A 25542-nucleotide genomic window follows, 5' to 3' on the forward strand; every position below is an offset into this window, starting at 1 on the left:
TTGTCCCACGTAATTGACATAATAGGCTTCGTTAAAGTATAAAAGATAATTTAACACCTTCTCCAACAGCTTAAGCTTTTGGAGTAACTGGTTGTTTCACATGGTATCAGAGCAAAAGGTCCTGAGTTTAAACCTCCTTGATATCAAAAATCCATATGTGATGGCCAACCCAAAAGAGGGGCCACATGTGCCACTTGTAGGCCAACCCTAAAAGAAGGGGCCACACGAGAGGGGGAGTGTTAAAGTATAAAAGATTTAATAACACCTTCTCAACAGCTTAAGCTTTTGGAGTAACTGGTTGTTTCACAGGCCTAATTGCCAATAAATTATCATTATTAATCATTTGAACTGAACCTATAAGAGAGAAAAAACTCATCACCTACTCTGATTAAGAATAGACATCACTCTCCAACAAAAATCCATCTCCCACCTCATTCTCCCCATCAGAAAGAAAGGAAACTCAAATGGAAATAAAAAGGACATACCTTCATGATTATAAAAACCACCGGCAATAAATCTATCGGATGCCAGAAGGGTTTTTTCCTGCAAAGGAGTGATCAGACATTTCTTCAAATAAAACTAAAGGATATGAGCACCTTGTTAGTCAACCAAACCAACTTTTTTGCTCAAGGGTTTCAACCCCACCCACAAAACCTACTTCATATTGGGGGAATCCAATTGTGCATCCACAGCTCTCTTCCTCCGAGTAATGACTTACAAATATAAGACTCCTGAAAGATGACTGAATGTCGAACTGTATCCATTGGACTTTCCATCACTTCAATGATTTGACATAGACGAAGGACTTACTATTTCTTATCTTGGCAAATCTGCCATCAAAGAGTTAGGGACTCCATTTCCTTCTCGCACTACAAACTAGTGTGGGACAGGGAACTATTCATATAGAGAAGTGAGGTTTAGGTGTAGCCACAGAAAGTGTGAAATATTGGCATGACGCTGACATGTGCTCCAAGCATCCCTTTGGAGGACATTTGAAGGGTTTGGTACAAAAAGGTGTCGTGTGCTCCAAGAATCCCTTTGGAGGACATTTGAAGGGTTTTGAACAAAAACTGATGATTTTTCATTGAAGAAATGTCCAAGTTTTAGTGCAAACATAGATCAAAGGCTGATAATATCAAGGCAAATCAGGATCTTCAAATTCCCTTACCTACTATTCATGATACGGTGTTGGACATTGATCAAAATTCTTGGATGGGAACTTTTGCCTTCATATTTAAAGAACCAGAAGTTTTTGTTGTATGCATTAAAGAACTTTAGGGGCCGTTTGGATACGCGGATTTAGAATCCGGGATTTCTTCAAAATTGTAGCTAAGAGACAAGAGAAGTGGACCAGCCGTCGTTTTTTACTCATTTTTGACTTCTCACCCTTCTTTCCGTCAGCAAGAGAGTAGCAGATCCTCTCATATTTCCAGGTTTTAGAAATCTCAGGATGTAGGAGAGATTTTTAAACCTGAATTTCTCACTTAAAATCCAAGAAACGCTGTCAGGACAGCATACAGCAGCTTGATCATGAACCCTCATTTACACTGTTTTCAAACTAAAAACCTGGATTCTAAAATCCGCGTATCCAAATGGCCCCTTAGTGAATATGGGGAATCAAGATACTCAAGGATTATATTATTTGGTTTCATAACTAAAGAACAATTTTGTAAAAGATGATACACTTGAGAGAGCAGCTATGGTAGCAAAAACATGATGTCAGATTATAAATTAAGTTCATAAATAAATAGAAACCATGGAAACCAGTAATGCTTCAAACTTTAAAAGAGAATTAGCTGAAAACCTTGAACCGTTTCCATAAGAAAAGTAGAAATATTTCTAAGGGGAATGACATTCATTGTTTCTGGAGGTTTTAGACATAATTTAACCTAGATTCAACAATCAATTATCACATCCATATCAAAGAAAGTGATATTGCATATGGCATACCAAACTACGAGGTTTCAAATTTTCACAGTTTGTGGTTTGTTTATCCCTCGCTTCTGTCATATTTCAGCTGTTTGTCAAAAAAAAAAACAAAAAAATGAAACCTTTGGATCTGTTGAATTGAAAATGGATCAGTTTGTATTATCCATTGATTTGGAAAAAAAATGTGGTAATGTAATTAGCTCCCACTCCATCCTAAAAAGACATGGAGTGTTTACCATGTCCAACATCTTAGGTTTAATCAATTCCATTCATATACAATTTTCTCAAACAATGTGCAGTTACACCCTAAATACAGGTGAAACCTAGAAAGGGAACTATGATGCCTTGCTTTTGTGAACAACAGGTCAGTTGCAGAAATGTAAAAAATAAATTAAAAACTACAGGGTATTACTGCCTGATTAATTACCAATCCCAATACGAATATTGCGTAGAGCAAGAAAGACACCGAGAGGAGCTCCAACCGCAAAGAATGTGTCAACCTAATAGAAATCAATGTTAAGCAGGGGAATATCAGCAGGCTATTAGGAAATGAAAATATCCTCCATTTAAAACATAAACATGTGTACAACGACTGAAAAGAGATGACTTATTAAGTAAACTAACATATGGATACCCGTGGTTTTAAATTTCGGACCGACACCGGAAGTACATAAATACGAAATTTTGGCCTAAAAATTTCCGTAGAAATTTACAAGATTTCCAACGAAATTGCCAAAATTTCCACCAAAATATTGTATGAAATTTTACATGACTTCGGCCAAAATTTCAGTTTCGGTTGTGGCTGAAACTGACACCGAAGCCGACATTTAAGCCATGCAGATGCCTACTAGAGAACAGTGGCATCATCGTAGAGAATGACAATATAGAAGTGCAAGAAAAAGAACAAGTGAATGAGGAACAAGAGAAGTCTCATTTGTTTCTACCTTGAACTCAAGTTTAGTATACTTGATGTAAGGTGTGTAACCCTTTTGCGAATCATCTTGATCCGGTGCGAGCTTTCTCCGAAAAGAATGCTTTGGAGTAGGATCGTCTACCTTGTCACCTGCTCACCACGCATGTTGTAAGCACTGTAAGATCCTAAAAGAAAGTTATTTTTATGTATAAGCACCCACTGCAATTAGAAAATACATTAAAAATGAGAAAATCCATGATTACCATGATGAAGGCCGTGACTGCTATCTTCCTCACTGTCAAGCAAAAATGAAGAGTTACGACTTGATTCAAGTTCTGCGATTCTTGCTTTAAGAGAACTCACCTGTGGAAATGATAAAATCACCCAGTCACTTACCTAAAATCGAACTTTCGAGATGTAGAAAATGGAAAGAAATTTGTTTAAAATATTAGACAATGTAAAATTATGTGCCATAAAGGATACTTTGCGTACCTTTCATATTGTACATGAGATGTATTTACACAAGGTAAATAGGGGGATAGATTAGCAATATTTTACCATCATTTGTAAGGAATAGTGTATTTGTGCTAGCATTAAATATCTTTCAAGAAAAAAAAAAGTGTCACTATCTTATTGTTTAATGAGTTCATAACCCAAGTACTTGGATAGCTGGATACAAAGTAGGAAAACAAGCAATATTGAAAGGGAAAAGGTTCAAAATCAATAATGCATCTGCAGGCGGAACAAGAAAAACCAAAACAAAAATTAACAAAATGGAAATTCTGAACAGAGGTCTTTTGGACTATGGATTTCCCATTCTTCATACTTACTCAGATGAATTACTAGAGTAAGCCCATTCCTATTTATTGCTTTTCAAAATCAATAATGCAACTCCAGTCTGTTAAATACTCGACTATAAAAAATTAACTAAAAGGAAACCATTAGACCACAAGTCTTTTGAAATATGGATTTCAGATTCTTTCATACTTCCTCGTCGATTATTTCAGACTGCCCATTCCTATTTATTACATTTATTGATTGAAATTTGCATTGCCTAAAAAATCACAATAACAGCTTAATTTCTTCAAATTATCAAACAAAATGGTATTTGCAAACTACAGTCCACCATTTGTGTGGATTGGCAACTATGATGAAAAGACACCCCAGATGCACGTATCAGGCTAGTTTTCTAGTAAACGACTCCGGTGTATGTAATACCTCACTTAAGATGGACTCCCTCATCCATGTTAGATAAATTTCAGTTACTAATGTGGGCATTCTACTTGTGAATCCAGAAATTATCAAGTCTCGTGTTAGCGAAGATAAACATACCAAGGAAGCAGGATTCTTCCCTGGGAGCCTTCGATTCCCGCTTTTGATTCCCGCTCTGGCAACCTTGAGCAGGATTCTTCCCTGGGAGCCTTCAATTCCCGCTTTCGATTCCCATTTCGATTCCCGCTCTGGCAACCTTGAAACATACACCCACATCTTTTTAATTGAAGAAACAATTTTTCGTTAGGAGGGATGATGTGGACCGGGTCCCGGTCAGAGTATAAAAGGGCCTAGTGTAGTAGTAGTATGGATTGTAGTTTTGTAAATAGCCTATATGGCCAAATCTGTAATTATCATATAATAACGGGGGTATACATGTACGGATAGTCTTGTAATAAGAGAGAATATGAGTGGCATTGTAGTGAGGATCTATTATAATAAGGGGGATTAAGGAGAGGATGCCACCTCAGATATGTGGGGACCATGATGACATCAGCCACGTGCTCAAAGTGGGGACCAAGACACTTGTCAATCAGCTAGTCAACTTCAGCCATGCAGGATGACATCAGCCATGTGACAAGAAGGGGAGCTGGAGCACTCAAGAAAACCACCACATGACACATGGACATGCCAACTAAGCAAGCTAACTGTACATGGGACACTTTGAAGCACAAGAGAGGTTTAGAGATCCTAACTCCCTCTATAAATAGAAGTGAGAGGTCTCATTTTCAGTAGCTTTTTAATTGGGTAAAATTTTGTAGCAAGGACCAAACCACTACAAATTCCAGGTGCACTCTCTCTCTCTCTACTCTCTGCTCTTTATTTGTATTGCACTTAGAATTTATCTTTGATTTTTTTTTAATTGGTTAATTGATCTTCAAGATTGTTGATTGGGCTAAAAATTGGATTTTGTTTTTAAAAGGGTATTTGATTTTTGAGAAAGCCAATTCAGAGCCAAGATTGTGTGTTCAAAACTCCTTGATATTAAAAATCCACATCTAATGGCCAACCCAAAAAAAAAGGGGCCACATGTGCCATGTGTAGGCCAACCCTATAAGGAGAGGCCACATGTGAGGACAGTGTTTAAGTATAAAAAGATTAAATAACGCCTTCTCCAACAGCTTGAGCTTTTGGAGTAATTGGATGTTTCACAAGAAGAAATTAACTTTTAATAGACATTGGAAGGGGTTTTGGGAGTGATAATCCAAGTGGTGATGGAACTCTGGTTAATGGTGGTGCTTCTCAACCACTTAAGCCGAGGGGTCCCATTGATTCTTTTATCACTGATAAGGCTGGAAGCATTACCTTAAACTTGAGGTGGAAGAAGGAATAAAGGGTTGAAGTTTGCAAGAAGATCGGAAGATTTGTCTTTGTAAATACCCTTCCTTTTTGTTAACTTACCAACTTCTCCAAAAGCTTAAGCTGTTGGAGAAAGGCGTTTTTTATCTTTTATACTTTTAACACTTTTAATATTGTTAATAGCACATATTTTGCGGCTATGGTCGAGGCGATAACGCAAAATAGGCTTGGCCTAAAATCCCCCAACATGCATAAGATGAGGACATGGATCTTCAAGGAAGTTAAGAATACTAGTGGCATGATGGAAGATCACAATAAGGCATAGGCTGAGTATGGGTATAGTATCATGTCATGGATGGACAGATGGAAAGAATAGATGTCTAATTACTCTTGTTAATAGTCCAGCAGGGAGGCGATTTTGAAAATCCGTCTGTGCTTGTTTTCCATCAAAGAAGGAAATTTGATGTTCCGTCTTATTGGTGACATGATTGAGGAGATAGGGAGCATAAAGTGGTGCAAACTATCACTGATAACACTCTAGCTACCTTAGTGCAGGAAAGGAAGTTGATGGAGATGAGGGAGAGATTGTATTGGACTGCCTACGCTCCTTGTTGCATTGATTTGATGCTAGAGAATATTGGTAAGCTGAAGGTAGGCACTGAGACTATTGAGAAGGCAAGTAAAGTTACGGAGTCTGTATATGGGCATGCATGGGTTCTTACTTCTTACTCTTAGCTTGATGAGAATCCATACAAAGAACCGTGAGTTTTTCCGCCCCATGATGCATTGATTTGTATGAAGAAGTTTGTAGAGCAATGGCCTTCATCATGTAGATGTGGGACTTCCAGAGATCTTTTAGCATATGATCCAGAAAGAATCACTTTAGGATTCATTGAATGGATGTTTTCTTACCCATAGTGAAGGGAAAGTCCATCACAGATTTAAGAAGCCTTCCTTGCTACCTAGTCCAGTAATCACTTAATTTCAGACTCACACAAGATCTTAAAATGTGATATGTGAGTGCTTCATCCATAATTTGGAGGTTTTCCCACTAGTTTATTATCTATTTGAACTGAGACATCTACAAGCTATATTAGCAGATCACCCTGCCCCCATCAAAAAGGTTCTTGGAAGTTATAGTTTGATGGTAGTATAAGGGATAATCCTGAAGTTATAGTTAGAAGTTACAGTTTGATGGTGGTGGAGAAGTCGGGGTCGGAGTTGTTTGATTTTCTTCCACCTTGACGGCTTCTCTATTTCCTTTTTCCCTTTTCTATGTATTCTTCCTTATTTTTTAATTTGGGGTGGACCACCTCGGTCTTCCTTTTTATTGAATGAAATTGCTACCACTCAAAAAAACAAAGAAAATTTGAACTCAAATTATACATTTTCGTTGGAGTTGTATGTTTTCCTGGCAATAGGCACAAAACCATCCGTTCTGGTTATACATTTATTCGATAAAATGCTTAGCTGGTTTGCGGTACCCCGTAAAAACATTGAACTAGTAACAAATCAAAAAGAAAATTTGACGATCAATTATGAACATCAAAAGGTCAATATGAAAACCGATATACTAGATCATTAAGAAGAGATTTTCCTTAAGAAAGATGAGACATATAAAAATAAAAGAACACGCACTGCAGTGAGTCACGCTCCAATAAGATGATAAATGGCACTAAAAGAGCAACCAAGGTTTTAAATTTCAGTTTCGGAATGCGTTTCGGTCCTCACCGAAACTGAAATTTCGTTTGAAATCCGTCGAAATAGGAAAAGTAATATTTTTTCCCGTACGAAATTTCAGTAATTTCGGCTGAAATTTAGGGATAATATTAAATAACGAATAAAATTTAGATTTTTTTGGGATATTCCTTAAATTTCGGCCCGAAATTTCAGGGATAACGAAATTTCGAAATTTCGGTCGAAACTATGTAACGTTTCGACCTAACCCAATTTAGGTTTCGGTCTCTACCGAAACCCGAAATTTCGGATTTCAGTCAAAATTTAAAACCTTGAGAGCAACTTAGCATTCACACAAGCAAAGTTCAACTACTTCAAGGTTATTATTACCTCTTCCCTCAACAAGTTGATTAGCTTGTCTCTGTCGTTGATATATTCGGATGTATCCCCAACAGGAGTTTCTGTATCACCATCTGGAGCTGGACTTTTTGCATTCGTGTTTGCATCCAAACCCTTTCCTCCTTGAGAAAACATGTAGCCAGAACCCTGAACTGGTTTTTTATTATCTTCCTCAAACAACGATATATCATTTGATTGCGTAAAATCTATAGGTTTTTGGAAAGAGGAATGAGAGTCCTCCTCATGACTTTGAATGCCAGAGGTCTTTGAGGGACTTTGAATACCAGAAGTCTTTGAGGGACCTTCTACCATGGTATTTGTTTCCAAATTTGACTTCTCTCCCTCGGGGGGCATCACAGACGCCTCTGAAGCCTCACCATTAGTGATAACATTTTTATTCTCTAGATTCACAACATAACTTGACTGAGCAGATTGATCAGAATCACCTCGAGATTCTTCATCTCTGAAAAATTCTTTGTATACCCTCTCCATAGGAAATGGAGAGGACAAACTCACTTGATGGCAGAGAATGTCATATGAGAGAACACTCCCCAAAGAATGGCCATAGATGGAAACCTGTAAAAAATTTGCAAACAATGATAATCTTTGACATGTACAAAATCCATAACTACTGAAAACCGAAAGAGAGTAATTCATATCAAAGAGGCAAAATTTCTAATGGATACCTTCCCATCGTATCCTGGATTCCTCTTGATAAATTTCATGTATAATCTGTTTAACTGGTTGGAGACCTGGAAAGGAAGAATCATCCCTTAGTCTTGACAACAGGATGCCTCATCCAAGTACAAATATCTAGAACACGGTGACATGATAATCCCATTAAATCCCAAGAACAAAGTATAAGACTGACTTATTCAAAAGAATGTCTTCAACATTAATGATTCAGATGATATAAGCACCATGTCATTAGATGGAGATATGTCAGATCCATGCAGGAAGAAAGTTGTAGAAAAGAAACTGCATAGATTCTAAGTAAAATGATATTCATACTCCCTTGTTTGATAATGGTACTCCTAACTTGATTAAACACTTTTCTGACCGACTGTTGATGAGTTTAAGGGGATGTTATAGCATTTAAAAGCTAATTAGAAAATTATAAAATACGAATAGGATTTCCCTTATCAAATGAAGGGAGTGCAGATATCATTTACCTATTTGAGTACATCCTATGACTAAACGTTAGCTGTATGAAGAGGTAAACCTTTTCTTGGGTTTCTGTAGCATGTATGAAGTACCCAAATAATACTTCCATGTATCTTGTGAAACAACCAATTTCTCCAAAAGCTTAAGCTGTTGGAGAAGGCATTATTTAATCTTTTACACTTTAACACTCCCCCTCACGTATGGCCCCTCTTTTGGGATGGCCATTACATGTGGATTTTTTATATCAAGTAGTTTTGAACCCAGGGCAATTGCTCTGATACCATGTGAAACAACCAATTTCTCCAAAAGCTTAAGCTGTTAGAGAAGGCATTATTTAATCCTTGATACTTCAACATATCTTACATGTAGAAAAGTATAGGTTCATCACTAATCAGCTCAATCAGAATAGAGTTATAACTAAGGAACCAAACACCGTACCCATGACCCTGTTGTGAACACAGCGCAAGGTAGCATGAAATGTAACCCATGTTTCATGGATTTTTCTGAATGGGCCAAGTACCTGTCTCAGACTGTCGGGCATGTGTCCGATCCCCTACAAAAATCTAACAATTTATACACCCAATGTGCAAGCCTCTAAGGCCCCTTTTAAATTTTCTAATGAAATTTCCATTGACTTCCAAAAAACAAAAGGGGGAAATGTACCAACAGTGACGAACCCAAAATTGAAAAGAAGCAACTAAAAGTTTAAAAGGTGAAACATAACTTACCGAGTTGATTATATCTTGGCAGTAGATGGGGCTCATGTAGTATAGCACATCATGGACAGTAGCGCTCAACATAACACGCAAACCTCGAACACCGTCCAAAGTAATTTTTTCTACCGTGGTTTCACCACTAAGCTTTAACCCTCTTCTCCACTGGAAGAACAGATATGGATGAGAAATTTTGTGAGAAAATATAACATGTCTAACAAAACACAATTATTTTTACTTTAGCGCAGCACAAAAAAAGGTAGTTCGCATATATAGTCTTGCAGATTCAAACACCATTCAATCCAAACATTTGGGAGTAAAAACATTTGGAAGCCTTTACCAAATCGGACCTCTTACTAGTAAAAGGGACCCAAACTCCTTTATGTAGGCAGAAATCAAAGATTGTATAAAGTTACTAACCAAAATGGCACTGAGTACAGTCAACAACTAAACTGAAAATGGAAAAAATTTATAAAAAATAAGAATGATATACAGCAAGGAATAATGTTACATCTTCCATAGTCTAAACACCCTCCCAAAACTAAGTGACACAAAAATCTATGGTTTACGTATAATGTGTTGGCAATCAACCTTCAGTGTCTGAAAAAAATTCTTCCAAGGAGACTCCTCCCATAAATTGGTCAACTAATATTTTAAACCAAAATAAGAAGGCATCCATAATAGACCTAAGTCCTAACCTTCCAACCAAAACTAGTGGACAGAGGACTGAAAGTAGAGGTACACACAACATGGGTAAAATAATAAAAAATGCAAACACATTCAAGAAAATTCCATAACTGTCTGCGGTGTTTAATTGTTTCATTTTTGTATTTTTCCCTCTGTCTCCCATATGTTTCTTTCTCTTATCTTTTTTTATGTATGACCATCTCGGCCGTTTCACATATCAATGAAATTTTATCATCATTTAAAAAAAAAACAGTCAAGAAAATTCCATGCAGAAGTACAAAAAGGAGAGAAAGTCAAGGCTACAAAACAAATTGATCCATCAGAAGAATATGGCCCCTAAAGGAGAGAGCAGATTTTTCACAATTTTTTCATTCTCCGCTAGTTGAAACTTGAAACATTATTATTGATGTCGAGATTAAAAAAAAAAGAAATTAAGAAAAAGGTGCCAATACCCCGCAAAAGGAAGAGGTTTAGAACTTTGGACCCATCAAATTGGTTCATAATAGGCCAAACATTTGGATGTGACGACTAACAGATAATAACAAAATGTGATTCCATATGAAGTCTCTACCAGCTTCTAGCAGTCGAAAGACCATCTTAGGACAAAAACATTCCAGTGCACAACAATAATTTTCTTAGTAAAATCTAAGTTCATTCTTTTAAGCAAAAGTCAAACTAATTAAAGAAAGGTGAAACTAACACAAACAAGTGATGTGAATGAAATTCAAAATCTAAGCTTAATGTACTATAAAGAGAAATACCAATGTGGGAATGCCATGATTGCTCTTTTCTTATGCTTTCTTATCAGTTGAAAGGACCATTTAATTAAAGAATGGAAAGCGCAAAAGCACAAAGAAACATTAAGTATAGATCTATCATTTGATTTACTTAAAATGTATTCCAAGAGGCATAGCCAAATCACAAATAGCTAATTCCAAGACGTTCCTCTTCAAGTTTGAACAAAAATACATTATAATACTGGGAAAGATGCATATCAATAGAACACAGACACATAGACTTCATTTACCTGGCAAGGGATAAAGAGAATCCTCTGGGTATTGCGTTGGTAAGAGGATAGATGTCGTTCAGCAAGCCTGGATGTGATGTGACGAAAATCACCAACATCATCTACCAAATTGGCTTTCTCCAACCTCTGACCAATACCATGGACCATAAAAACTAAATGACGGACAGGAACCTGTGAAAAAATTGGTTAAAAGATGATCAATTTCAAATAGTTGCTTCCAGAAAATGAAAGTTTAACACAAGTCCAAAAGCTAAGTATCAGCAAAAGCAAAACCTAATGCCATCAAAATTATAAAACAAACCAAGATAATCAAAGCATAACTCGGTACATTACACCTTATTTTCTTTCTTTCTTTTCCTTTTTTGGGGAAACATCTCAGGTATAAATGCCTCATCATAAACATGAGCTATGTGGACTCAGACAGGAACATGGCCGGTAAAAGGGAGGCGACTTGGGGGAGGCGACGATGACACAGGAGAGTTTAAAGACTATGCCATATAAATTTCTTAAACATTGTCATTGAAGTTGAAAATATCCTCTAAAAGTTTTAGTTCAGCTCGTAATAATATTGAATATGTTACCTAAGTGCCTGCTTAAAAAGAGGTGGTCTATAGAGAAATGAACACATAAGGTAATAGGTACATATAAAATAGCTTTAAAACGATTTCATTATCATGTTCTCCATGTTAAAGCATAAATGCATTAAGTTGAAGAATCAATAGAAATTAGTGAGACTCCACCAAGCTTCAATGCTTCACAGAGAAATATAAGAAAAAGAAGTAATCCTATAAACCAGCTTGTTAAGGGATAAAGGTGAGTTTCAGATGATAAAAGTGCTGACCTGGGAACAGTAGTCATCCATTTCCTCCTCTTTCTCCTGGCGTAATTCATCCTGAAAATAGAAAATAACTGTTGAAACTAGGTGTCTATTTTAAGTCTTCACTAAAACTAGGTGCCTATTTATTTCCTCACAAGCTTTTACAGAATTTCCATCGACTCCTGAATTGGTTAAGTATGTGGTCATTGGCCAGTAGTAATCCAAGAATGAAACTCCAAAATATTCAATTGATAGAAAAAAACAAACAAAACAAAAACAAATAAATGACAAGGTACATGAAAATGAAGAAAGAATGCATAAATGCATATTTACATCTACATAGATAACTTTCACCCATGTCAGTTTGTCTTATGTGATACACATTTTACATAAAAGACACAAACTGAATGGGTGGCAATACCTAAATATGAGGTAAATCGGTCTAGGTGAATCCTCAATCCATGCCCAAGATGCAAGAAAACAAGAGAATGAAGAAGCAAACACAGACATAGAGAAGCCAATAAGAGAGCAAGAAAAAATCAATATAAAACATGGGTAATTCACTCCAAAGTATGAAAACCCATTCCTAAAGGAGAATCCACTCCCAAAGTTCAGCAATTTAATATATTGTTAAAAAACCCACAAGATTCTCACAAACAATCTATATATATAAGACTGTAAACAATCTATATACACTCATCCTCTTTAATCTAAACAATTGAAAACCTTAGACAAAACCTTTCTTCGGCAAAAAAGACTGTTAAATAGAATGAGAAAGATCCAGTACATCTCCAAATTAGAAACTTTAAACATAAAATTACTGATCAAGTTGTTGGTATAACCATCTTAAAATCAACCCATACCAAATATTAAATTAAAATAAACTTCACTAAAATACCACTAAATAAATGATGACCTCGGATACTAAGTTTCAGCCCGAACAACATGGATAGGGCCCACTTTTGACATCATCATCCGCAAGGTCCACTTAGGTCCCTTTATAAATGACCTTGGCCCCTTTTTTCTCTGATTTTGGGTATGATGGGACCCACAATCACACTATTTATCTATATATGTGTGTATCACACATTATATTTACATATAGATATATGTATGTGAGTGTGCAGACCAAGGTTCAACAAATCGGTATTGTTCAGCACAGTGGCTTGAGGCCACAACAATATGTATCAGTTATATCAGCGATACATATCAACTATATAGGTGATATACCTATGAAGCTGGTGATATAGATTCTCATGGTCCCAAAAACAATAGCAGCAGTTGTTTTATGATAGAAAAGATGAACCTGGGTTGGTTTAAAAGATCCAGATGTCAAAAATCCACGCCTCAACTTAACACCATTGCCTCCCATACCAAGAACATGAGAAAAACCAGAGGTATCAGCAACCAGCCAAGCCTCCCAAGTATCATCTTCTCCTGTGAAAAGAGCATGTAGACCCTGCACACGCCCAAATGACTTTAGCCACATCAAGTAATCAATGAACTTTTTCTTCTCATGAGCAATGTGTGTGTGTGTGTGTGTGTGTGTGTGTGTGTGTCGTGTCTATACATGTATGTACGTATGTGTGTGTGAGTGTGTGTGTGTGTGTGTGTGTATATATATATATATATGTGTGTGTGTGTGTGTGTGTGTGTGTACCTGGGTAGGGCCTTGTAAATCAACTTGAGCAGCAAACAGCCCTGATGGTTGAAACTTCCTACGATGCCAAACCTGAATGAAGCAAACAAAAAAGAACCACTTGAATGTATATCCAACTGAAATATGCAATCTTTAATAAGCATCAAAAAATACATCTTAAGAGAAGTTGAAATGGTCAGACAATTGGAACTATTAGCTTGCCATTGCTCATAGGTAGCTCAGATCAATTCAGAAGAGCAAGGTACAAAATCTTAATTCCACAGTACAATCCCTTCCACGTGTATTTGTAATTGGTTAACGGCAATTGGATTTTAAAACATCTCACAAAGTGAGTGTTTTACCACTAAATATCCACTTATTTAAATCCACCCTTAAATTATGAAGAGAGAGAGAGAGAGAGAGAGTATGTCAAAATCTAATGTAAAAGCAGAATAACATGCGCAAAACCTATAGTGAGAACGCAAGGCTTCAAGCATCAATAACAGATCTAGGGGAGCACGAGCCTGGAGAATCAGATATCCCTCAATGCATACCATGCAGATAAAATAACTGGCATTCTAATTATGTCCAGCACTGTGTTCATAAGTGAAAGTAGCATATTACATGGGATTGAAAAAAAATCATGAGATTTTCTCCCGAGGCATTATATCTCTTGCCGACATGATCACACACCAATTCCCAACTTATCTGTTTATCACATCTATCAACCCGTGTCCAGAATTTATTATTGGTGGACAAAATTTCTGCTAATACCGTCTACTCGTGGAGCTCATCCAGACATGATATCTTGGTTTTTAAGAACATTTATCACACTTTCTATCCTACTCTCATCATTTGTTATCATTTTCTACAGACAGAAACGGCATCCCCAGTTGTGCTTTACATGGATAAAGGGAGCCCCAACATAGTTGTCAGCAGATTGCATGAACATGAGGCTGACCATTATTTGGCTAAGAGGAATTCAATCTTCACAGATCACAAACTACATATGGATGACCAAAGTTGGAAATCAACAGCATTATATGGATCTATATTCTGCATCTATGATTTTACATAACAGAACTCTTTTATGCTTGCCAGGTGGCAGGCTAGAAGAAGCTTATAGCAAACCATTATTCGCAGAAAATACCCATCCTGAGAAAAAGTCTGAAATAATACAATGTCATCATTAACATAAAAGAAAACGAAAGATTTAGCTGAAAATGGAAATGCCGGTATCAGATTGCCACAAAATGCTTCATCAAATTCTGTGGAATTAAGTACTTCAGCAATCAGGGAGATTAAGAGGAAGAGGATAATTTGACAAACCCGTTAACAAGTTGAAAGCCTAAGTACAGAGATCCTGATCGAACAAGATGAAATGGAGATCCCTGCCAAAACTCCCTGCACATTGAGTCAACTTGGTTTTGGCCCTACCAAGTCAATCAAAAACTCCTTTGATTTTTCATAGTCAATAAGGTTTAGGAAAGAGGGTGAAGGTTTTGTCACTGTGACATCATCATGATGTCATGCTCAAATCTGAAGGTGGCCCACCCCTCTCAATTTTAAAAAGGAGAGAGGAGTGACTTTTCTTTCTTATGTTCAAGATTTTTAATCGATCTTTGTGCGAATTTTTTATAGGACATGGGGAGTGCTATTTTGAGAAATCTCATGGGATGGGTTTCTTGAATTTTGATCTTTCCAATGAGAAATTTCCAAGTTCCAACTGAGTAAAGATGTAAAATTGACAAAGCGAATGAAATGAAGAGAGAGAGAGAGAGAGAGAGAGAGAGAGAGAGAGACAAAGTTTGAATGTGGAAAGAAATGATGAAGTTGAGAAGACTGTCCAGGTTTCTGAAGTCACGATTTCCAGATTTTGGGACTGTATACAGAGCCGTCTTAATTCTGGTAACAATTGAAGGTCCAAGAGCAGATTTTTCTGGATTTCTTTATTTGGAAAGTTAATGTTGTCTCGGGAAGAGGTTTTTAGTTGCAGTGGAAGTCTAGTCTTATTTTTAGGGTTATAAATTGATGATAGGTTATAAGCTTTGCATTTCATGGATATCGCAACTTCCAAAAGTGAATAAAAATTTGTGCAGCTGCATTTGGTTGGTCAATTGCTTCAAGAGCTGGCTTCAGCTTGGTCTTATTCTTCGATCTCTATTCTCTATCTTCATAAAACCTAATCCTGTTGACCATGAACAACCTGCAGCTCAACTGACCCATTGACCATGAACTGTCCGCAGCTCAAAGGACCCACTAAAACCCTAAAGCTATTCTCCTCCAGTAAAAAAAATTCCAAAATTTCGGTTTTAAAAGGCCGAAAAAAAATTTACCTAATTTTGCCAGAAATTTCAGTTTCGTTTGTGGCCGAAACCGACACCGAAACCGAAATTTCAAACCTTGGTTCAAAAACAATGAGTTCCCAAGTGTGCTAGGGAAGTTGCACACATTAACTTATTAATTAAAACTAGAGGGAAAATCCCTCTAAACACTACAGGAATAATCTTAATCCATTAAAACAAAAAGAATAATGATATGGTAAGTTGGTAACCAAGTTGGGAACCGAGTATGGAACCAGCAAATAGCTTCTTCACACGTTACAAACTACTTGGCATTATCTTAGTTCCTTTTTTTTCTCTACTTTTGTTTTTAAAATGGCAAAACTACCCCTCTCTATGCCATGTGGCATTTAGGGATTTGTTCGGTTCCACTCTCAGTTATGCAACCGGTTTCCATCAGCACTCAAACAGAAAATGAAAAATACCAAAAGATACACTTTTCATTCTGTGATACCTGATATCTGTATGCAAACTCCAATTGTTCAGCGATATCTTCTCGCAAAGGAAGCCAGTCAAGACCATTTTTACGAGCGAACCAGTGGCCCCTTAGAACACGACGGTTCTCCCCGTGCCAATAAACAGGAAAACAATGTCTCTTAGCCAAGTCTACCTGCAGTTGCACTTGCTTTAGTTTCAGAAAAAATTTGGGATGGAAAAGGATTTTATCAATAAAAAGAGCAAAATAGAAGAATGAACCGGACAAAAAGTTTCATGTTAACCTCTTAAAAGTTAAGGAACCTTCAGTTGGACCTAAGAATGCACAATAAATTTTGGGATATGATTTTTATTTTGGAGACTGACATGTGGATCCTCAAGTATGGTAATCTCAAGAACAAGTTGATATTTTTTGAGTAAAACAAAAAAAAAAGACAAAGAAAAAAAGACAAAAAATTGAGGTAATCTTAGTCCCCAGAAACATGCAAAAAGCAACACACTGCAGAAATTGTCAAGATATGGAAGCTTAAACTCTTAAAACAGTATAATCATATGAAGATTTTTTACAATAAAGAATCGAAATTAGTTGATGATCAAGTAAGAGACCTATCCGACATTATTCAACATAACATAGACTTCTGCAGGATATATTTTATCAGCAGACAAATCCCAATTTACAAATGCCCCACGAAGTCTCTTTCACTGCAATCAGTTTTACATGTGCCTAAATATCCTTTTGATTTAGTCTTTTATTAAGTCAACAAGGCCTCTTGGCTTCTCCGTAAAATTTTATCCCTCCTCTTGTGTTTTTCAAAATCTAAAGACAAGGAAAATGATTGGTGAAGGGCTTGAGTCCAGCGGTCTATACTATATGGACTGTAGACTAATTGGTGCACTGTAGACTAATTGGTGCATGTTTGCATGCTAATGTTTGCCACAGCTATGGCATCGGGGATTCGTAGTCACATGTCCCTAAATTGCTTAAAATTAGTTGTTCTGGGTCTTGAGTTTGTATCTAGTTTAGATTGCGATGCGTCAGTCAGGAAGGCATCATCGTATTTCTTTTAAGAAAAGATAAAAAGAAATTAGTTCCTTTCTCTATTGTTCATCTGATATTTGGGAACCGTCTTGCATTCCAACTTTATCTAGAAAATGAGTACTTGCATATGACATCGCTATATTTAATAAAAGAACGTTCTGAAGTGTTATCCATATTTCTACCTTTTCACAAAGAAATTTAAAATCAATTCATAAAAAAGAGGACGTCCCATTCTGATAATGCTAAAGAATATTTGTCAATATACTTTCAATAATATGTCATTTTACACCACACATCTTGTTCTCATACTCCACAACAAAATTCAGATATTGAATATAAATATTGCCATCTCCATAAATTTGCTCGGAGTCTTATAATCAATATAAACATTCCAAAGAAATATTAGGGATATGTCATGCTTACTGCCTCTTATTTAATATACAGGACGCCTTCCTCTATCTTGAGTGAGAAGTCTCTTCACATTCTCTTTTGTTGTGTGTTGTCCTTTCTATAAGTCCAAGATTAGATAACCTTGATCCTTGTTCTGTTAAGTGTGTTTTTTGGGGATACTCTAATTCTCGGAAAGGGTATTGTTGTTACAATCCTACCACGCGGAAAAAGTAAGTCTACTCTGATTTCACCTTTGAGAATACTCCTTTCTTTCATCATACAGGGTCCTTGATTCTATATGATGATCCTCAGTTTTTTTTTTTTTTTTTTAAAGTATCATGCTCCTCAGTTATTACCCCTCTTTTTCCTCTGATTGTTTCTCTTAATAGTTACAAATGTTACTCCTGCTCACAAAGGTACATTGCCCTGCAGTTAGCATCCAACTGCTAAATTTGTTTTATTTGCTTCTTTGTCTCCTAAATACAAAACCTTTGTTGCACCCCTTTCTTCAACCACCCTATGATGTACTTTCCCAGAGGTAATGTCTCGTGATGGATGGTGTAAGGCAATGGATGAGATGAGTGCATTACACCACAATAAATCTAGGAACTGGCAGAATTAGCTGCAAGAAAATGTGCAGTTGGGTGTTGCCAGGTTTTTTAAGTAAAGTATCAACCCGACGGTTCAGTTGGACGCTTAAAGGGTTGACTAGTTACAAAAGGATATAGCCAGACATTTTGTATCGACTACACGAATAGCTTTGCACCTATCGCAAAATTGTACTCCGGCAGGATAATTATCTCCATTGCCAGTAATCTAGACTAGCCGTTGTGGCAACTAGTTGTCAAAATTGCTTTTCTACATGGCTATTACAAGATGTTAATATGAAACAAACTCTAGAGTATGTTGCCTGGGGCGAGTCAAGTCTGCAAGTTAGAGGGATCTACCGTCTGAAACAATCTCTGCCCTCAGTTGAACCAGTTTCTTCAGTTGATTCAGCCCATTATGTCGATGCAAGCACCACACAACAGTATCGGGTAGTTGTTCCACCTCCTCCTATGGCAAGTAATCAATTTTGGATTTCTTCGTGGTCATGTAGATCAGTCTATATCTGTAGGGAGACAAGATTGTGAATCTCGCAATTTATGTAGATGATATCGTAATTTTTGGAAATGATAAGTGAAAGATAGTTTTTGGTAAGCAATATTTGCAGGAACGTGTACAGATTAAAGATTTGGGTACATTGCTCTATTCCCTTCGAATTGAAGTCGCAAGATCCAAACTTAGTATTAGTTTATATCCAAGGATATATGTTGCCAGCCTATTAACAAAATCAAGATTGTTGGGAGAAAAGCCCAATGATATTCTGATGGATCCCATTATAAAGTTGGACAAGGGCAAGGGGGAGTTGTTTAAAGATCCCAGTAGATGTTGTGTCGATATTCTGATGGATCCCACTTTAAAGTTGGACAAGGGCAAGGGGGAGTTGTTTAAATATCCCAGTAGAGATGTTGTGTCCAGTTGGAAAGCTTATTTACTGCACTATCACTCATTTGGATATCTCCTTTACAAGTGTATATCTCCTCTCTATAAGTGATGTCAGCCATATTCCCATTCTCTGTAAGTGTTTTCAGCAAAGTCCTATTATGGAGCATTGGAAGGTTGTTTGTCATATTCAAAGGTACCTTAAGGGAGTACCAGGAAAAGGACTTATATTCAAGAAAAAAGGCCATCTAAGAGTGTAAGGTCGTTCGGATGAAGAATGGGTAGGGTCTCCTTATGACGAGCATTCAACTACTGGATATTGTATCTTTTCTTGGTAGAAATATAGTTTCTTGGCACAATAAGAAGAAGAATGTGATTGTAAGATATAGTGAAGAAGCAAAAATAGATATAGTGAAGAAGCGAAGTACCAAGTGATGGCTCATACAACCTGTGAATTAATATGATTAAGGACTATAATGGAAGAAATAGGATTCAAGGTTCATCCATGGTTTTAAATTTCCACCGAAACCAACACAAAACGGTAGAAATGTTTTCCGCTGAAACGACCGAAATGCATAAAGAAAAATAGTACATGTGATAGTGCTATATTATATCAGTATTTATTACATAATTACACTGATATGAATTGCATGAGAAATGTGGTGCATTTATTATGTATAAATATTTATATGAATTACATGTGAAATTTGGTATGTACTAAATTATCATACATGCGCGCCAATGCATGTCACTAGGTGTTCGATGTTTTAAAACCATTATGGATGGTTGTCTTGCTTATGTAATAGGTTCTAAGTTTGTGTTTCTATTTATTCTAGCATTTCCTGATGTTTCATCTTTAAATTCTATCATTTGCATATATTTCCATATTTTCTGTGATTTTACAAGATTTCTATCAAAATTTCCAACCCAAACCGAAGCGTTTCCGTTTCCGTGGTGACCGAAACAGCCGAAATTTAATACCTTGGGTTCATTAGAGTATGAAGATGCACTGTGAGAGTCAAGCTACTACTCGTATTTCCAATAATCATGTGTTTCAAGAGGACTAAACTAAACACATTGAAGTGTAGAGTCACTATGTTCGTGAGAAGGTTGTCAATAAATTGACATATCATATGTGAAGTCCAAGGACCAGTTGGCAAACATATCTACAAATCTCTTGCAGAGAGTCAATTTGGAAGTATTTGTTCCAAGCTGGTATGAATGACATCTATGCACCAGCTTAAGTGAGAATGTTGAAGAACTTAAGTGAGACAGGGCCCACTACCCACTCATGGATCTTTTGTGCCACTTAAAGTCTATTGGAGTTGGTAGGTTTATGTTAATTCGATAGGGCATGTCACTTGATGAACTTAATGGGATACATGTAATCTTCCTACTCTCAACTCAAGTAAGCCTTTGTCCCAAACTAGTTGGGGTCGGCTAAAAAGAGTTTATTTTCACTTGTTATATATCTAGTCTTTTCCGAAAAATGAGTTTATTTTCAGGAAAAACAAACAAAAGAGACTGGAAATGTTGTCATTTTTAGGAAAACATGCAAAACTGAGTGGAAATGCTGGAAAAATAGGTGGAATTATCATATCCATATCTGTGTGTGTGATATCCTCACTGAGAAGATTACAAGTATCCCATTAGCAAACCAACTTTGCCAATCTTACAGTTACAACCGTCTTAAAAAAAAACAATTTGCCAATATTACAACGACATGATGAAGTTCATAAAACAAGACGAATACAATTTGTCCTGGCTATTTTAATGCTCTGATTTTTGGAATGGTATTACCCACTGGAAAGTTAACAGAGCGAAGCTTAATAAGAAAAGAAGAAACAATATTCACATTTCAGAAAAAATTATTAAAAAGTAAGCCTTTAAGCACGAGTGGTACCTCATAGAGCCCTCCCTTTACAGGGACACCAACCCTCTCTTCGTCAATTGCATAAAGTTCAGTCAATTTATTGTCAGAAAAACTCCTAGAAAGTCCACTTGGACCATCACTACATTCTGCGTACTCTCTCCACCAACCCGAAAGCAATTCTTCCTCTCTCTACAAAGATCAACAAAATATCAATTACCACTCCACTCAATACCTCTAGTAACTTATGTAAGTCATTTTTGAAGATCAAAGACAAAATTAAATATCCAACCATCCAAGATCAAATAACAATTAGCGCATCACATTTTCATGGCACATTCAGAATAGCAAATGTAACCCTATTTCCAGATCTATGCATGACCACAATCAATATCTCAGGAACAAACCACAAACACAATTAAAAGAGCATAACTTAAGGCAAGGAATTCCATGCTCTATTCAAAATGACATCCCTAAGCTTTAAGCAACTGGCTATGAAGTAAAAAACTATGACCTGCAAGAAAGAAGCCTCTAATGCAAGGGAATCCCTCAAACTGAACCGAAAATACTCGCTCTTTCCCACTATTGCCGTTCGAGGAACTGAGGCTGCTAGCTCTGTACAAATTTAGCAAAAAGTTATCAAGATATAGAGAAGTAAATAATTGAACATTCACAACTATACTCAACTCAACTCAACTCAACTCAACTCAACTCAACTCAACAAAGCCTTTGTCCCAAACATTCACAACTATATGGTTTCATATACATCAATCTGTAATTGTATGCAAAGAAACACAAAATTGAAGTTGTCCAAAAGCTAAAAATCATTTGATTCTTCAATCATCTACAAAACCTGACCAGGTCAATCAGTGTAGCATAGCATCCATTGTTATTATTGTTAAAACGGACCCTATCGAGGGCTTCATTAGTTATTTCATTATGTTCATTAGTTATTTCTGCTGTCAGGGGCTCTATCACAGGACTTATTAGTGATTATATTATGTAGATGGGGCCAATCACGCATAAGTCACTTATGGGTGGCATTTTTGAAATTTTTACAAGTTATGTTCATATTAATATATAGATTTTCAAGGGGTAGGACTAAACCATACGAATTTCCCTTTCAAATTCTCTTTCTTCTTCTCTACTTCTTCACTTTTCTCCTATAGCATAAACTCCAACTTCAACTTGGTATTAGAGCTTGGGATCAACTTTTCAGAAAGCTTGTACATTTTTTTTCTCTTCTCCCATCGTCTTCGACTCTTCGGCATGGATCCCAAGTTCACAACTAGAGGGTAAAACTTCCAAGAAACAGAGATGTATCCATACAGCCATCTATACGGTCACAGACCTATACGAACTATGGACAAGTTCTAGATGTATCAACAGTTCGATGGGTTTCTACAAGAAGGTTGGTATGCTATGATGCGTTAGCATTTTTCTTATGACTAATTTTTATAGAGGAGTAAAATACATCAGATCTGCCCAAGTTTGGTTAGTGCTCACCCTAAAGAGAGTCAGTGGTGCGAAAGGTTTCCTTCAGCCTTTCTCTTCCTGATTTATTTTGTGCAGTTTGTTCATATGATTGGAATTTTATATGAGATCCATTAAATTTTATATAAAAACCGGTAAGTTTCTAACATGGTATCAGAGCGGCGACTGATACATGGTACCATGAGAGCGGCGGTGAAGGGATTCCCAAGTGGGAAGCCAGCGAGTGGAGTATACAGAACGAGCCATCTGTAGCACCAGCGATAATGGAGATCCTGGAGGGTTTCTTCAAATTCATATCCTTTTATAAGAAGGGGAATCGAAGTCAATCTGCCTCATGGAAGGGAAGTGGAGAAGAACATTTCCTCTTTCAATTCTTGAAAGAAAAAAAGGGGTGCATCTAGTTGGTCACCTTATGGTTGGGGAGCAGCAGTAGGGCAGAAGTCAGAAGTCTTGCTTGAGCAAGATTCTCCTTCTCTGGGCTGCCTTTTTTTTTATCTCCCATTACTATACGCACGGCAACATGGAACCAGGAGCTTTTGGTCTTTTGGGACTAGTTGCTCTAATTGGTAAGTAACCCTACTCTTCCAAGTGCAACAGTTCGTGTTCCACTTGCCCTACTTGTTAAGGGGTGTAGGCATAACAGGCAAAGGTAGCATAGTCATCCTTGGCCATCTTACATGGTTACACCACCTATTGATATGTATTCTTCCTAATACTAAATAGCAGTCAAAATTTTGTATCCAAAATTTTGTATCCATTTTTCATGACATTATGCATGGATTGGATATATCATGGCAGATTCCTCAGAAAAAATTGTGGCGGACTGAGATGCTCGCCCCAAGAAATATACAACAATATCAAGAAAAAACAAAGTAACATTCCTCCCAAACCATTGCGTTTTTTAGGACTTGAAAAGGACGAGGATGATTGGTTGTTGTCATGAGGATGGTGGTCTCTACCTACAACACAAAACTACTTCTATTTCCGAGACACCTCACTAGAGTATCAGTAGTAGTAATCATGACAACAAGGATCAGTTTAGATCAACTTTCTATTTCAGTGTTGAAGCATTTGTTTTGTGTTTGTTTCGTCTTCTACTATAAATTTCCATCATGAAGTTTGTGAATATGTAAGCTGTACATGTTTTCATGGTTTTAAATTTCCACTGAAACTGATAGAAAACGACCGAAATGATTATGTTTCCATCCCTACCAAAACGACATTGAAATCGAAATGCATATTAATAAGAGACATGAATGAAACTACTTTGGGGGAACAATGAGATGCAATTTAATATCATCTACAGTGAATTATCCATTAGGAGAAAAAACCCATGTAAGCAATTGATACTAAAGGTAAGAATTTCAAAGAAAAGAAAAAAAAAACAAAAAATAATAATGAGACAGATTAACCAATTGAAAGTCACAATTAAGAGTCAACTAGACTACTGACCGTTTTCTGCTAATGGAAATTTACAGAAATACCACCTAACATCTTCCCCATCTGAAGGGCTCCTTGTCTGTGCAAGATACTTTTGCCGACCCTTAGACTGTTCAATCACATCCTCCAATCTCGCAATATTACTAGGCGTGTTCCTCAACAAATCAGGCGATATCTCCTCAACATGACTAGAACCCGCCATGACCGTATCATTCCCCTCGCGTTCCACACCATTTTTACCAGTATCAGACATGGAGACCTCCAAAACTCGCTTCGGAATTCGCCACACAGACGATTCCGAAGCAATTCTATGCTGAATTCACGAGGAAAATGAAAAAGACTCGGTACGTATCCTTCAAAGGGGAATGATATGAGGTGAAAATTTAAAGGAAATTCACAAAAAGATTCCAACTAGAGTGAAATTTGCTCGAAAAAGCCATATAGAAAAGAACTGAAAAAATAAAGAACGAATGCAAAATCGATGTGCTGAATTTTTTTTTATATAGATAACTTGTGGGTATCCTTCAAAATGAAGAAAAACAAAATATGAGCCCTAATTCGACTGAAATTTGGAAGATTTTTGCAAGACCCAGATGGGAAAAATGGTAAATTCGAAAACAATGCGTGCTGGAATCTAGTGGAAGAAATCTTGGTGGGTACTTTTCGAATAGGTTAAAACAACGAACTAATAACCTAATTTGAGCGAAATTTGAAGAAATTCTTTGAAACCAAGATGGGGAAATGATTTAAAATTGATAAAACTTAAACCTAATTTTAGGTTGAAGATCAAAAGAGAGAGAGTCTATATGGAATGTTCGGTAGAACAAGAAAGTAACAGCGAGAAGGAAGAGCGGCGGTTGTTTTTTTTTTTTTTTTTGCATTCTTTGCTTTTTTAACTACGCATCGAGCTAACGTGCGCCAGTAGCACCGATAACCCATTTGAGAAGTGATTCGAGACCCCTTTTCTTGCCGCGAGATTTGAAGGCTTGTCTCTAACGTGCGCCGATAAGCATCACTCTCTACACGTGGGTATCACTTATATTTTTAGGTGGGCAACGTGGGTCACACTTTGATTGATCTAGAGCATTGGTGTGGTGGGTCCACCTTGGATTGCTACGAATCAAAAATCACTATGATTGGATGATCCAAACCGTTCAAAATCAACAACTAGAAAAACATTGATCTGATGGTTGGGATCACCCAATAAGAGAGAGAGATCTAGGGCATTTTGCCGATGTAAAGTGGGGTCCATTTTCTAAATGTCCATATCATGATTTTGATCATCCACGTGTATGGTGGGATGCCAACTCATCAATTTCACTGCATAAGATCATTCCTTAACAGTAAAAATTAGTTATAAATTAAGTTAAAAAACAAAAAAAAAGCCCACCGATGTACCACTACCATGTTTTGATAATTGCACAAGCTCAGCTTGTCATTTATGTTTTAAGAGGAATTCTAGACTGAAGGGAGCGCTTGCAAAAAAGAGCATGATGGTGATGTGCATCCAA

General features: G+C 36.8%; 1 protein-coding gene across 1 annotated transcript in view; it reads right to left on the bottom strand.

The window, feature by feature from the left end:
* The window catches only part of LOC143864846 (phospholipase SGR2-like), a 38425-nt gene extending 13486 nt beyond the window's left edge, over positions 1–24939 (bottom strand). Inside the window, exons 1-14 of the mRNA XM_077375705.1 lie at positions 24044–24939; positions 21612–21712; positions 21131–21289; positions 16333–16488; positions 13558–13629; positions 13204–13356; positions 11922–11972; positions 11081–11251; positions 9382–9531; positions 8176–8241; positions 7481–8065; positions 3106–3205; positions 2874–2992; positions 2357–2429 (exon numbers count right to left, since the gene is read on the bottom strand). Of these exons, the coding sequence (XP_077231820.1) occupies positions 2357–2429; positions 2874–2992; positions 3106–3205; positions 7481–8065; positions 8176–8241; positions 9382–9531; positions 11081–11251; positions 11922–11972; positions 13204–13356; positions 13558–13629; positions 16333–16488; positions 21131–21289; positions 21612–21712; positions 24044–24284 (2197 nt within the window). The 5' untranslated portion in view covers positions 24285–24939. The remainder of the gene's footprint in view (positions 1–2356; positions 2430–2873; positions 2993–3105; positions 3206–7480; positions 8066–8175; positions 8242–9381; positions 9532–11080; positions 11252–11921; positions 11973–13203; positions 13357–13557; positions 13630–16332; positions 16489–21130; positions 21290–21611; positions 21713–24043) is intronic.
* Positions 24940–25542: the final 603 nt, after the last annotated feature.

Source organism: Tasmannia lanceolata, unplaced genomic scaffold, assembly GCF_043159265.1.
Source record: "Tasmannia lanceolata isolate RefF3 unplaced genomic scaffold, GAP_Taslan_0.1 ptg000054l, whole genome shotgun sequence".
In the NCBI taxonomy this organism is placed as follows: Eukaryota; Viridiplantae; Streptophyta; class Magnoliopsida; order Canellales; family Winteraceae; genus Tasmannia; species Tasmannia lanceolata.